The 12,427-nt window shown below is 42.5% G+C and overlaps 1 protein-coding gene across 1 annotated transcript in view; it reads right to left on the reverse strand.

Annotated features, from left to right (window-relative positions):
- Positions 1–10,520, reverse strand: part of SPON1 (spondin 1) — a gene marked incomplete at both ends in the record, with an annotated part of 198,452 nt that extends 187,932 nt beyond the window's left edge. The window contains 2 exons of the mRNA XM_082317144.1: positions 2,403–2,509; positions 10,298–10,520. Coding sequence (XP_082173270.1) covers positions 2,403–2,509; positions 10,298–10,520 — 330 coding nt within the window. The remainder of the gene's footprint in view (positions 1–2,402; positions 2,510–10,297) is intronic.
- Positions 10,521–12,427: the final 1,907 nt, after the last annotated feature.

The following is a 12,427-nucleotide window of genomic DNA, read 5'->3' on the forward strand; positions in this document are numbered from 1 at the left end:
ATAATGTTTTTCCAGCCTGAGTGTACCATGTCTGTGTCAGTCACTGAGTCCTTATTTAACACCTTGCTACTCTAGCACATGCCCCTCTACAGCACTTTGAGGCATTGCACCTCTTGATCATTTTAACACTCAAGCCCCACGCATAACAGAAGCCACAGCCCCAATGGGATCTTGACCTGAGTACAGAGCGTGGATTCAGTTTTTCCCCCATGAAAGACATTGCAACGCATACTTCATGATTTGAAAATGGCGCTCACAGGCTTGAAAGCATGGTGTTTTACAGTCTCTGAGGCATGGGGGGAAAGCACGTGTCTTATTTGGTCAACCTCCATTTCTTTCTATCCCGGTTATACTGTGAAGTCGTGCTAATACAAATGAAGCACTTCGTTTCATGCAGTGCATTCATGTGCTTTGTTTTGACTATTATTTGATCAGGAAATATGTCTCCTCATGGAGGCAGAGGCTTATGCCACTAGTCCAGAAGTAGCATTTAGTCTCTTGCCACTATCAAGGAATTTTCACTGAATCCTGTTCCACTAGGTAATTCATTGAATAACATATTCTACATCTGAGCACAGGAAATACATAACTGCGAGTGGCACGCAAGTTATTGTACACACAGTTTTTTCTTAGTCTGCACAGCTGTTTAGACACCATTAGGATCTTCACATTATAATAAAAACACAGTGCAAACCTTTGAGCTAAACTTTTTTTCTTCTCTAGTTACTAGCATCTAGCCATGATACAAGAGACATCAGTATTTATCACTGTAAGCATCCACTGGATACTTAAATAAGAATCTTAAATCTGTATCAACAGAGGCAGAACTGGCAGGCACTATCTGAATGAACTTCAGTTATTTGTGCTAATGCAGGATGAGCACAATGAATACTGTTTGTGCCACAGAAATTCAAATTTTATGCATAACTAAGTTTGTAACTCCCATCTGCCAATTAGAATACTGATTTCAGATTGCAATGCATACAATAAAGCTAATTAAACAGTCTTCCCTCCGCTGAGATCCACTGGGCTTTTTTTGGATCTATATAGAATTTCCATTTGCATCCCACTCTCCTGACTTCAAAATTCCTCTGTACGTAAGCAAAGCTTAGTGAGTTTCTCACTACACTATGAGGTAGACATACGCCTGGCCATAAAGGCAAAACTCAGGCCAAGTCTTTCCCATTAGCCACAGGTAGAGAGACATTAACAACTGAAATAGAGAAATGAATGGTGACAAGTTTCTTCTGAAATAGATGAAGCACCACCATTTCTACTTCTTAACGTTAGCTGACGCTTTAATGTTATTTAAAAAAAAAAAAAAACAACCCTGCCCATATTAAACAGATTTCTCCCAAATAATATGAGGAATTTGTTTAATTTTAAGGAAGATGGAGTTATTCCAATATGTCAAATAAATTCTCACTTATTCTAGATTTGCTTACGAAATGTGTGAAAACCAGAAAGAGGCCTCTAGGCAAACTCAACAGGAAAACAGGGCAAATACGTATCGAGTTTTCACATCATATTTGCTATATACAAAAAACAGAAGATGCTTCAGGAAGAGATGCTAGGATTAAGTTGATTTCTGTCTCCTTGTAGATCACCACTTTGAGGCAAGTGAAATCTTCTATCTATAAATCATTATTAAAATTAGTATCAATATTATTACCCATATAACCAATATCATTCAACAATATTTCTAAGTTTGGAAAGTTAATTAGCAAAAAATACCTCATCTGAGAATCAACAAACAACAAACCTACGTAACTTCTACCTACTTTCATAAATATTATGTGTATTCTCAATTTCCAGAATTCCTTTCATTCAATGTGATCTTGAAATAGCTGGAAATACTATTTTGTGAATCATCACTCTGGATTCTGATCCTTTTAATAATGATAAACAACATTTCATCCCACTGAATGTGTTCGTTAAGTAAAGTACTACTGAGCATCAATAAAACAGCGGAATCTAATTTATGACTGATAAAACACTCATTACAGCTGTGGCAAACACTTCTCAGATGCACAATCTACATCTGAATGGACAAAAATATCTAGGCAAAGAAATACAAAAAGCAAAATGTGAATAAAACCATCTTCATATTCACTTTGGATAACAAATTCAGGTGTCCTAGGCTGTAGTTCAAATAATGGATGCTCATGTTTAACTGTAAGAATGTGGGAAGGCGAGCTGAAGTGAAGGTACAAAAGCCTGGACCTCTTGAAGAGGTTGCATGGAATATAGAATATGCTATGTTGTTCTCATGTCAACACCCACAAATATTTATGCTTACTTAAGCATAGTCTGCATTCTGCTGTGCAAATAACATCTCCCTTTGAGCCAAGCATACAGTAAGGAAGACTCCTAGAGGTACAGATCAGGGAAAGTTCTCTCACCTGAAAAGTTCCCGCGTGGTCATCTTCTTTGTCACCTTCTTTTCCTTCCTTGAGAGCAATCAATGTGAATCCTCGAAAGTAGGCAGGAGTGGCAGCAGAAAGTGTCACTGAGATATAATAAACAGAGAAATAATGAAAACATATTATTAATTGTGAGATCAGCCACATGCAAATCATTTCACAGTTCAACTTGAAAGGTGTGCATTTTAAGTTGGTATTAACAAAAGCTAGAGCACTAACAATGTGGAGCAGAGCCAGCTAGAATACAAAAATGTTCAGTCCAAGTTTCCACATAAACTGAAAAACACTGGCATGATGTGAAATACCTCAGCTATTTTTTTCCACACACAGCCCCTTTTTTTTTTTTTTTTTTTTAAAGCAGATTGCTTTTAAAAGCAATGATTTGCTCAGATCTACAGGAGGGTTATTTTGATGGTGGTGGTTTGGGGGCAGGGGCACATGTTTGGGTTTTTTTGTTTGGTTTTTGTTTGTTTGTTTTTTCAGGGTTTTTTGGGGAGTGGTTTGGGTTTTTTGGTTGGTTTCTGTTTGTTTGGTTTTTGTTTTTTTTCTAAACGTGAGGGAACATCACCTGAATATTTGGCTTCAACTTATCCTGCTCTGACCATAGACACGGATCTAGGCATTTTAGTACACAAAAAGTTCCTTTAACTGTACAGCAAAGGACCGTGTTGCCTGTTCCAGCTCAGCTACACCCAACACAGTACCCCAGCTGATGGAGATGGTTGCTCTAGAACTATCCTTCCTCTCCCTTAACCTCAGGGCAGAACAGGACACGAAGTTAAACTCCTGGCTAAAGCTGACCTCTAAAGATTGTGCTGCCAGCTCCAATTGCCAAAGCATCCTACACATCAGCAAAACACCCTTCTTCACACACCAGTCCTGACCAGGAAGGCGTCATTGGATCCACCAGCAGAGATCAACTAACGTAATGCTGACTAATCTGACTTCACCATGCTCAGCATCAGGATTACATTCCTCATTTTCTACTAGTGCAAGATACCTTTTTATGGTTTTTGTGTTTGCCACCATCAGCAGCTAAGCACCGCCCAGCAACACTTGAGTTACATCAGCTGTGGCTCTTCTGAACACTATCAGAAAGATGGAATGAGGCAGAGCTTTGAGGCAGGACTTTTGGGGGAGTAAACTGAACCCTTTTCAACGCCTTATAGGAACTTCTGAAACAGAGGTAAATGTTAAGGAAAAATTCTTTTTGAATTAAAGGAAAAGAGACAGAAAACGGGACTACTAATACTTTTAAGTAGCTTTTACTTTAAGCATAATGCAGACAGCGTTGCTTGTAGCACACCATTGTCACACTCTCAAACCCTGACTGGCACAATAAAAACTGAAGACCACCCAGAGTTTTCATGAGCAAACTGCAGCTACCAATGCTGTTTCATAGAAGAGTATTCACAAGAGACTCCCTCTCACACAAATAGTCCATGAGGGGTTGAAACACATTGCTAAAAATGACAGCTTGCCCTTAAAAGATAGGGATTTCAGAATATGCCCAGAGTTCATTTGAAACAGAGAGAGAGCAATTTGATCTAGAAATTCAATAGTGGAAAAATATGAAATAGGATATTTGAAGATTTACAGTATTATGCAGCTGTATTTGGGTCTAAAAAACAATGGCGTTTGTACCAATACATAACTTTTCTGACTCTATGTGAAAAACGGAGGATCGGAGAGATACACAAAAGGTTAAAAATTGAAATGAAGGTGCCATGTTTAGACCTGTACACCTGCAAACACCTGTAAAAATCTAGATTAGTGATGGGCATAATAGCAAGCCCTGCAACTCTCAAGATTTTCCGCACACTTTTCATCCCATGGAACCTTATTATGAGGTTAAACCTCATCATTTTTGAGGAGAAAGAAACTTTCACATTTTTTATACAGGAACTGAGTAGTAGCATAATGGCATTAAAATTTCTGATTACGTTTCTAAGTATTGTTCCAATTCATTAAATCATTATCTGCTCAATAATTAGTATTATTAGCCCAATTTTGCAAAGTTTTGCAGCTCTATGAAAATCCACAGCCAGCCTCTCAGTTGCAGTAATTGAGAACAGCACACTGCTGAACTCAACAAGGGTGAATACATTACACTTGCTTGAATACTGATTCTTAGAAACTAATTGCCATAAAGGTCTTTTACATGTGACAATTTTTTCCATATATTATATGTAATTCAAAAGTCTGAATCACTGTTAGTAAAAAGGTTACACCAGAAATACTTAAATACTTTGGCAAGCAAACACAGAATCCAGCTGTGAATTGACTCAACAGTTCTCATCATTTTTCTCACAAATTTACAGATCAAACCAAACAGTTTTCAAAATTCCAAAGAAAACACCTACCTATAAAACAGAGGACATCTGAAATGCTACAAAAGCCATCAGCGGGGCGGGGGGGGGGGGGGGGGGGGGGGGAAGGAAGATAATTCCAAAGCCTGACTCATAGTTTTTGAATGCCTGGGGTTAGCAATACTCATGCTGTGGTTGCATAGTCATTTTAACCCAGAATAAATCCATGCTTCCTCCAACATGAGTGATCCTGCCCTCCCCCACCCCACCCTGCTCGTACAGCAGCCGCATCCAGGCAGCTGTGCTGTCAGCTGAACTAGGGAACACATCCAGCTGAAAAGTAAAACCAAACAAAAACAGCCAACCGGAGAGTTCAGCTGGGTCCAGTCCCCGAGTGGCTGCACAGTGCAGCCCCAGGAGCACTTCTGTCGGTGGTGGGGACACCCAGATACAAGTGAGGGGCTGGGAGGGTGATGACCCACAGAAGCAGAGTGGACTCATGGGATTTAAGTGTACATGCAACCTCAGTTTAAGGATACCAAGATGAATGTGTGCTTTGGTCACCCCTGAGCTAGGCCAGAACAAACGCTAACATCTGAGCTGAAAAGATTTCTGTCAGTTCTCTGAACTATCCCGTGTGCTAAGATCAGGTGGCAGTGCAAGGCTTTATTTGAGGCACTCCTAAATACAGAGCCTTGTTAGGGTGATGGTTCTGTAGTCACTGGCTCTGGAGTGATTGTTTCAGCACAGAAGAACGAGGCTTGCATTGCACAGGCAGCAGTGGGAATAATAGAATCATTTAGGTTGGAAAAGACCCTTAAGATCATCAATCCCAACCATTAACCTATCACTGCCAAGTCCACCACCAAACCACGTCCCTAAGCACCACATCTACCTGTCTTTTAAATACCTCCAGGGATGGGGACTCAACCACCTTCCTGGGCAGCCTGGTCCAATGCTTGACAACCCTTTCGGTGAAAAAATTTTTCCTAATATCCAATCTAAACCTCCCCTGGGGCAACTTGAGGCCATTTCCTCTCATCCTATCACTTGCTACTTGGGAGAAGAGACCAACCTCTGCCTCGCTACAGCCTCCTTTCAGGTAGTTGTAGAGAGCGATAAGGTCTCCCCTCAGCCTCTTTTTTCTCCAGGCTAAACAACCCCAGCTCCCTCAGCCGCTCCTCACCAGACTTGTGCTCTAGACCCTTCACCAGCTTTGTTGCCCTTCTTTGGGCACGCTCCAGCACCACAACATCCTTCTTGTAGTGAGGGGCCCAAAACTGAACACAATATTCGAGGTGCGGCCTCACCAGTGCCGAGCACAGGGGGACGATCGCTTCCCTGGTCCTGCTGGCCACAGTTTCTGATGCAAGCCAGGATGCCATTGACCTTCTTGGCCACCTGGGCACACTGCCGGCTCATAGTCAGCTGGCTGTTGACCAACACCCCCAGGTCCTTTTTCACCAGGCAGCTCTCCAGCCATTCTTCCCCAGGCCAGTAACATTGCATGGGGTTGTTGTGACCCAAGTGCAGGACCCGGCACTGAGCCCTGTTGAAACTCACACGGTTGGCCTTGGCCCAACGATCCAGCCTGTCCAGATCCCTCCATAGACCCCTCCTACGCTCCAGCAGATCAACACTCCCGCCCAACTCGTTGTCATCTACAAACTTACTAAGGGTGCACTCAATCCCCTCATCCAGATCATCGATAAAGATATTAAGGTGTCAGACTACATCTGGTTTTCACAAGAGAGAGCGGCTCCTCGTTGCATCAGAGTTGAGAGTTCTGCTTGGGCTAAACTCTGCCATTTTAAAGAACAGCTGAGTGTTGCTCGCACTGTGTTCACATTAATTAAATGTTCACTGAACAATATAAACTTCCTGTAAAGATCAGTTAAATCTCAGTGCAAGTCTCAAAGCTAAGGATTTTACTTTAAAAGGAAGATTACATATCAACAGTTACTTTTGTCTGTTTCCATCCCCTCTGGCAAATCTCTAAATACCTTACAAGTTGCACTTTGGCACACACCTTCAGCACACTCCTCTTTTCCCAATGTCCCCAGCTAAAGGTGGGGTGATCAAAGCAATTGCTCCTTTGGTTTCAGGCAGGAAATCTGACTTTCCACATCCTACGCTAAAGGACATCCTGTGTTGTACACATTGTACAAGTACCAACAAATACACTATTTTATCCATAACTTGTGAAACATGAGAATCGCTAAAATATTTACAGAATGAGGGTTTATTTGTAAAGTATAGAGTGTTTGCATGTTGGAGGGAAGAAAAAAATAGAAAGAAAAAGATTCAACATTCCCTAGAAGTCCTCAAACTAATGCAACAGTGTGTAACATTAACTGAGCTTGTCCTTGAAAACTGAGAAGGTGAACAGACCTGCAAGTGGAAATTCTGTCAAAAACAGAAATAGAATCTACATAGAAACTATATCTAAGGACTTTAATAGTCAAATCCTCATTTTCTTCATCCGAATAACAATTTCAGAAAATTATGGAGGAAACTATGTACATTGCATGTTAGCATGTGAAATGGAGATACTACTGCCTTTTTTTAGAAGCAATTTCATTTATATTTTTAATAGGATGAAACACACAATTTTTCATGGAAATCTCATGCAATCATTAATTTAAGTCTAGAGATCAATAAAGGTAGGACCGAGTACTTTCAAGGATCATTACCCTGTAACACCATCTAAACTTAAGGCTCATTTGTGCCCTTTGAATGTAATGGGAACTTTGACCTTCAGTGGAAGCAAGAGCAGCTACATCAAGGTCTAAGTTAACTAGCAGGCAGGAGAGGACCTCAACCCCAGGATGGTGTGCCCACAAACCTAGTACTACAGGAAGACCTGCCCACCACATGCATTTGGCTGCCTGCTCCACGAGGGGATAAGCAACAATATCACAGCCCGAAAGACCAGGCAGAAGAAGGCTACTTGCAGGCTACAGCATCAAGAGTCCCAAATAAGATGTTAGAAATCAGTCATGTCACCTCCCCTGTGGGACACCAAGGAGACCATAGCCATTGTTGCTTTGTTAGACATTAGGGAGGAGAGGAGGATGGCTCCTCAGCCCTGCTGCTACCTCATTTTTAATTGTCTGAAACAGGAGAAAGTGTCCGTATTTACTGCTGCCAGTGTTTGCAGACCAGAAGAGGTGCATACCCTTTCAAAGAGGTTATTCAGTGCTCAGGGGCATCTTCCTCTATCACAGCTCCAGAGAGGTGGAAACCCATGGCTTCCATACAGAGATCCACCCAGGATTTCCCCTTAAGGCAAATAGATCCTAGTTTATTTAAAGGTGAGTAACTGTAGGAAAGCCATAAAAATTTTCCCAAAGACAAATGGCAGCTGTGAATTGTGGTCTTCAGATTCCCACGCTGCAAGAGTGCTGCAGTGTTTTCTCCAGTCGTTGCAGCTTGAGGGTCTTACGTGGGTGTCACATCAACCAACGACTGAGAGAGTCATGAATGTAAATGGATGTCTCTACGTTGTCAATTTGGCAGAGTACAGCATTTGTATGTACAGTTAATTCCTGTGTTATCCACCTTTCACAAATACTAGTTTATTCCAGGAGCCTGCTAGGGAATGTGCCAAGGATCCAGACTGCATTAAATCAAACAGGGGCCATGGAAACAGGCACATTTGGCTCCATCGCAACGGAGGTTGTGCAAGTCTCCTGCAGTGTTGCACATCTAGTAATTTACAGATTAAAAAACCCCACAGACCTGCCATAATCCCGCATTTTTTACCATTAGTTGGATTTTCTACCCTTTGTATGAGACAGTAATAAAGTTCCAGTTGTACTGCAGAATTTCCTTTGAAAACGAGCTCTTGAAACTTTCCGTAATGCTGTTAGTTTTAACTATCGCCATAGATAAGTAAATGTTACGGTAACGTATACGTTATGTTCTTCCAACCATTCAGAAAGTGTCCTTAAAGGACTATCTAAGTTAATTTATGTGCCACCTGAATACTTCAATCTTAAATATAAAAAACTTGGGCACATATTTTGGTCTACATTTTAACTTTTTACTGGTAGCTGTAATTTTCTCACTTCCAAGAAGCTACAATATACTAATGTGATTTTATTAATTGAGTTCCTAATGCCAAGACCTAATATCTCCAGAAAATTAGTTCTGCTAATTCATCTGGGAGTTTCCTTCCCCCTACATTTCCACGCAACAGAAACTTCTTTGGTAGATGACTGAAAATATCCAATAATGCTTTTACAGAAGTGAATTCCAAAACTTTTTAAGAACATTCGCATTTGTCACTGTCAAAGAACTTGATGCATATCTTTATCCTGCTTAGTAGATGTATCAAACTGACATGCAACATGAAATCTTTCAGACTCAAGGCACTAATCCTAATGTCTGGAACAGTTAACCAATTTGTGGGAAATGTGCATTTCCTCACACCACATTAAAATAAATCAATTCTTGAGAAAAAAATGGATCAAAAATCATGTAAAGTTACAGGCTGATGCTCAAAACAGGTTAATCACCCCTGCAGGTATATTTTTCAACCTTTAAGAGAACACAATGATTATGCTATGTGCACACTTTTCTCCCTACCTATACCAAGATTCCCATGTTCCTGCAATGGGAAAGCATTGCTCTCTACACTGAATCTAAGGAAGGTAAGTCAGGAGAAACACTTCAAAGAAACTCTCAAAATTTGTTTTCCAAAGTGATGCCTATAGAGTACATTAGTACCTAAAAATGCCCAAATTCTTTTCAAAGTGCTTTTAAAATACAAAGTTAACAGTATACTCCAAGAAGGTTTGTTTCCAAAGGCATTATATGGTGAGGCAGGAAAAGTGACCAAAAACGGCTTTTGCCTATTAATTAGAAAAATATGCTGAAATGTGCTTTGGAAGTTCATTTCAAGGATTGTATGTGAAATGCTCAGCGGAGAACGAATAGCCTCCATCTCTTATTTACAGTGGTCATTAGCACTGTCTCTGCCTCTTTCCTGTTTGAACCATCTGTTCATTTCCCCAGAAAAAAAGGGGGGTGGGATAAACATAAGCGGAAAATGTGGGAAGTTGGCAGTGTGCTGCATCACTGTTTGCCCATATGCTAACTCATTATATTAACATTCATATTTCAGGGCAAGAACAATTACCTCCGAGTTTCCCCTCCTTCCTGCTGAATGTTAAAGCTTCTCCTATTCACTGTGTTACATTTCAAGGGATAGAAAGTAGGTAAACGGGGGAAGAGAGTGTGTTTTGTATCACATCAACTTGCGATCTTGTGCTAGGGCTGAGCCGGTAGAGAGGATTCATAAAAGAAAGGAAATTCCTCTTAATACTGAGTTAATGTTTGGGAGTAAAGCGATACTGTGAAATCCAACTCCCTCTCATATGTCATGAAAGCGTGCCCAATAAAGTAATGCGTGGGAGTGTATTACCCCGTCTTCACCCACACAGTCACACACACACACCCCAAAAGGGAGACCGAGATGACAGGCAGAGACACGTTATAGTTTCAGAGACACTTGTCCTGACCGTTATCGTTAGTATGGGAAGTAGAGGATGGCCAACTTACCCCGGTAGCTGTTTCCAGGCTTGTAAAATTCTGGATCGCCCTCTACCCTGAGGCTAAATTCATTATACCCTTCCCTCCGGGTGCCTTGGGCTCGCAGGATCCGACTGCAATATCCCTCGGATTTCGCGGCTTTCTCCAAGGTTTCGTCAGAAAAACCCTTCGCCACCAAGGGGAAAGTCAACGCCAGAAGCCGCAGGGCTAGAGGCTGCAGATGCGCTCCCATCCTCGGCGCTCCGCACAACTTTTTATCGTCGGGGCGGCGGCGGTGGCCGGGAGCCCAGCGGCGAGGGGTGGCGGGCCGGGGGCGGGCAGGGCAGCGCGGGCAGGGCGGCCTCGGTCAGCCCCGGCCGGCAGCGGCCCCCAGCATGAGGCTGCCGGGTCGGAGGGACCGGCTGAGCGGCTGCCGGGGAGAGGGAGGGGAAAAGCAGGGAGGGGGCAGAGAGGGAGGGGAAGGGAGGGGAGGGGAGGGGAGAGAGGGAGGGAGGGAGGGAAGTCTGATCTTGCCCAGATCCCGAAGTGAAGTGCTGTTTTGTTTCAGAGCGTGTGATTAGCAGCTCGGTGGTGTTTATTTAGCCGAGCTGAATTCACAGGGTTCGGTGAAAGAGCGGAGCACGGGGGACGCTGCTGTCTCCTAGACATCCAGCGCGGCGGCGGGGAGAGCTGCTGCCGCTTGGGCTGAGCCCTCAGACCTGAAATTAATCACCCGCATTCCTGCCAAAGTCTATAGTTACCGCAGGGATAACAAGGCTCAAAGAATTTCCCGACACCCCACCACCCCTCATCTTTCTCCAAACCAACAGACAGGGTAAATATTATCAACTAAATCAGCGCAGAGGGACCAAGACAGGCGCTTGCTCTCTGCACACTTGACAAGCAAGGAGCATCGGCTGCAGCTTCTCGGGTGTAAGCATCTCATACCACAGAGGAGAGATACGGAGACATGGATGTGCCAGAAACACAAGATTCATTTCTACATCAACCTGCAACCCTGCATATCAGAGTTGCAGGCTATACAAGTGTACATGCACACACACCAGCTGTGAACACAGTCTACCTAAGTGAACATGGGAGGTCTGCTCCCACACTTGGAAAAATCCAAACAGATGAAAAAAGGAGAAAGCAAGGAGAGAGCAGGTCTCATTATTTTGCCTTTATACAAGGCACACTGAGGCACAATGACACTGAATGACTTCTCTAAATCCACAAAAGAAGTTTACAGCAGTGGAAAAAAGTGAACCTAGACCCCTGGGGTTCCTAACTCCAGTCTTCTGATCCCCAAATGCTGCTCTTCTCTCCCTCCCTCCCTCCACTGCTTTGTAAGCGGAGGGGAAAGTCGGAAAGGGATGTCCTTAATCAGGACCTGAATACTTTCAGGATGCTAGATGTACAAGAGGGCACAAAATGCTTTCTAACCAGTTTCTCTGCAAGAAGACTGTAGCAGATTGATGAATACAAGTGCATTTAAGCACAACTTCCAAGGAAGAACAGGAAATAGCAAAAAGCTTCAAACCCTCCTGGTACCTACTAAGGCATTTGCTAGTATCAGATCTGTAAATTTTTAGGTTCCAGACTGACCTTTGGAAGTTGTTTAGCAACAACCTAATGTTGTGGGCTAAATAAAGGTCTTTATTCATCAAGCTGTCTGTGAGGATGCTGAACATTTTACTTTCTGGAAGGTTACTTGCCAAGAGCTTTGCTACTCTAAGTTTGTCTATATTTTAGTTTTTATGTTATATGTTTATAAAGAATGTAAACCAGCACAGCCTCAAAATATATGTTCAGTAAAGATAGTTAATATTAACAGTTGGATGAGATTTTAGCTTTTATTGCAAATACAGAGTTATTGACAACATTCATCCACGTGCTTCTGAAGAGGTGGCAGTCAAAGCTTTTGTAACTGCACTGAACGGTAGCATGGAAGTCTTAGGTACATGCCTCCTTAGGCACCTGCAAAAGTGGCCACAGTACCATCTACATTGCTTCTTCCAGACTACTTGGAGAGCCAGGCTGACTATAGAGACTTCCACAGCTGAGAGAGTGGTTCAACTATAAGAGGATAAAAGCACAAGTTGCTTTTTCTGTTCCTCTCATCCTGCTGAATGAAGCAGAAAGAGCAATCCTGACTTTCCA

Source organism: Platalea leucorodia (assembly GCF_965183815.1).
Source record: "Platalea leucorodia genome assembly, chromosome: 7".
NCBI lineage: Eukaryota > Metazoa > Chordata > Aves > Pelecaniformes > Threskiornithidae > Platalea > Platalea leucorodia.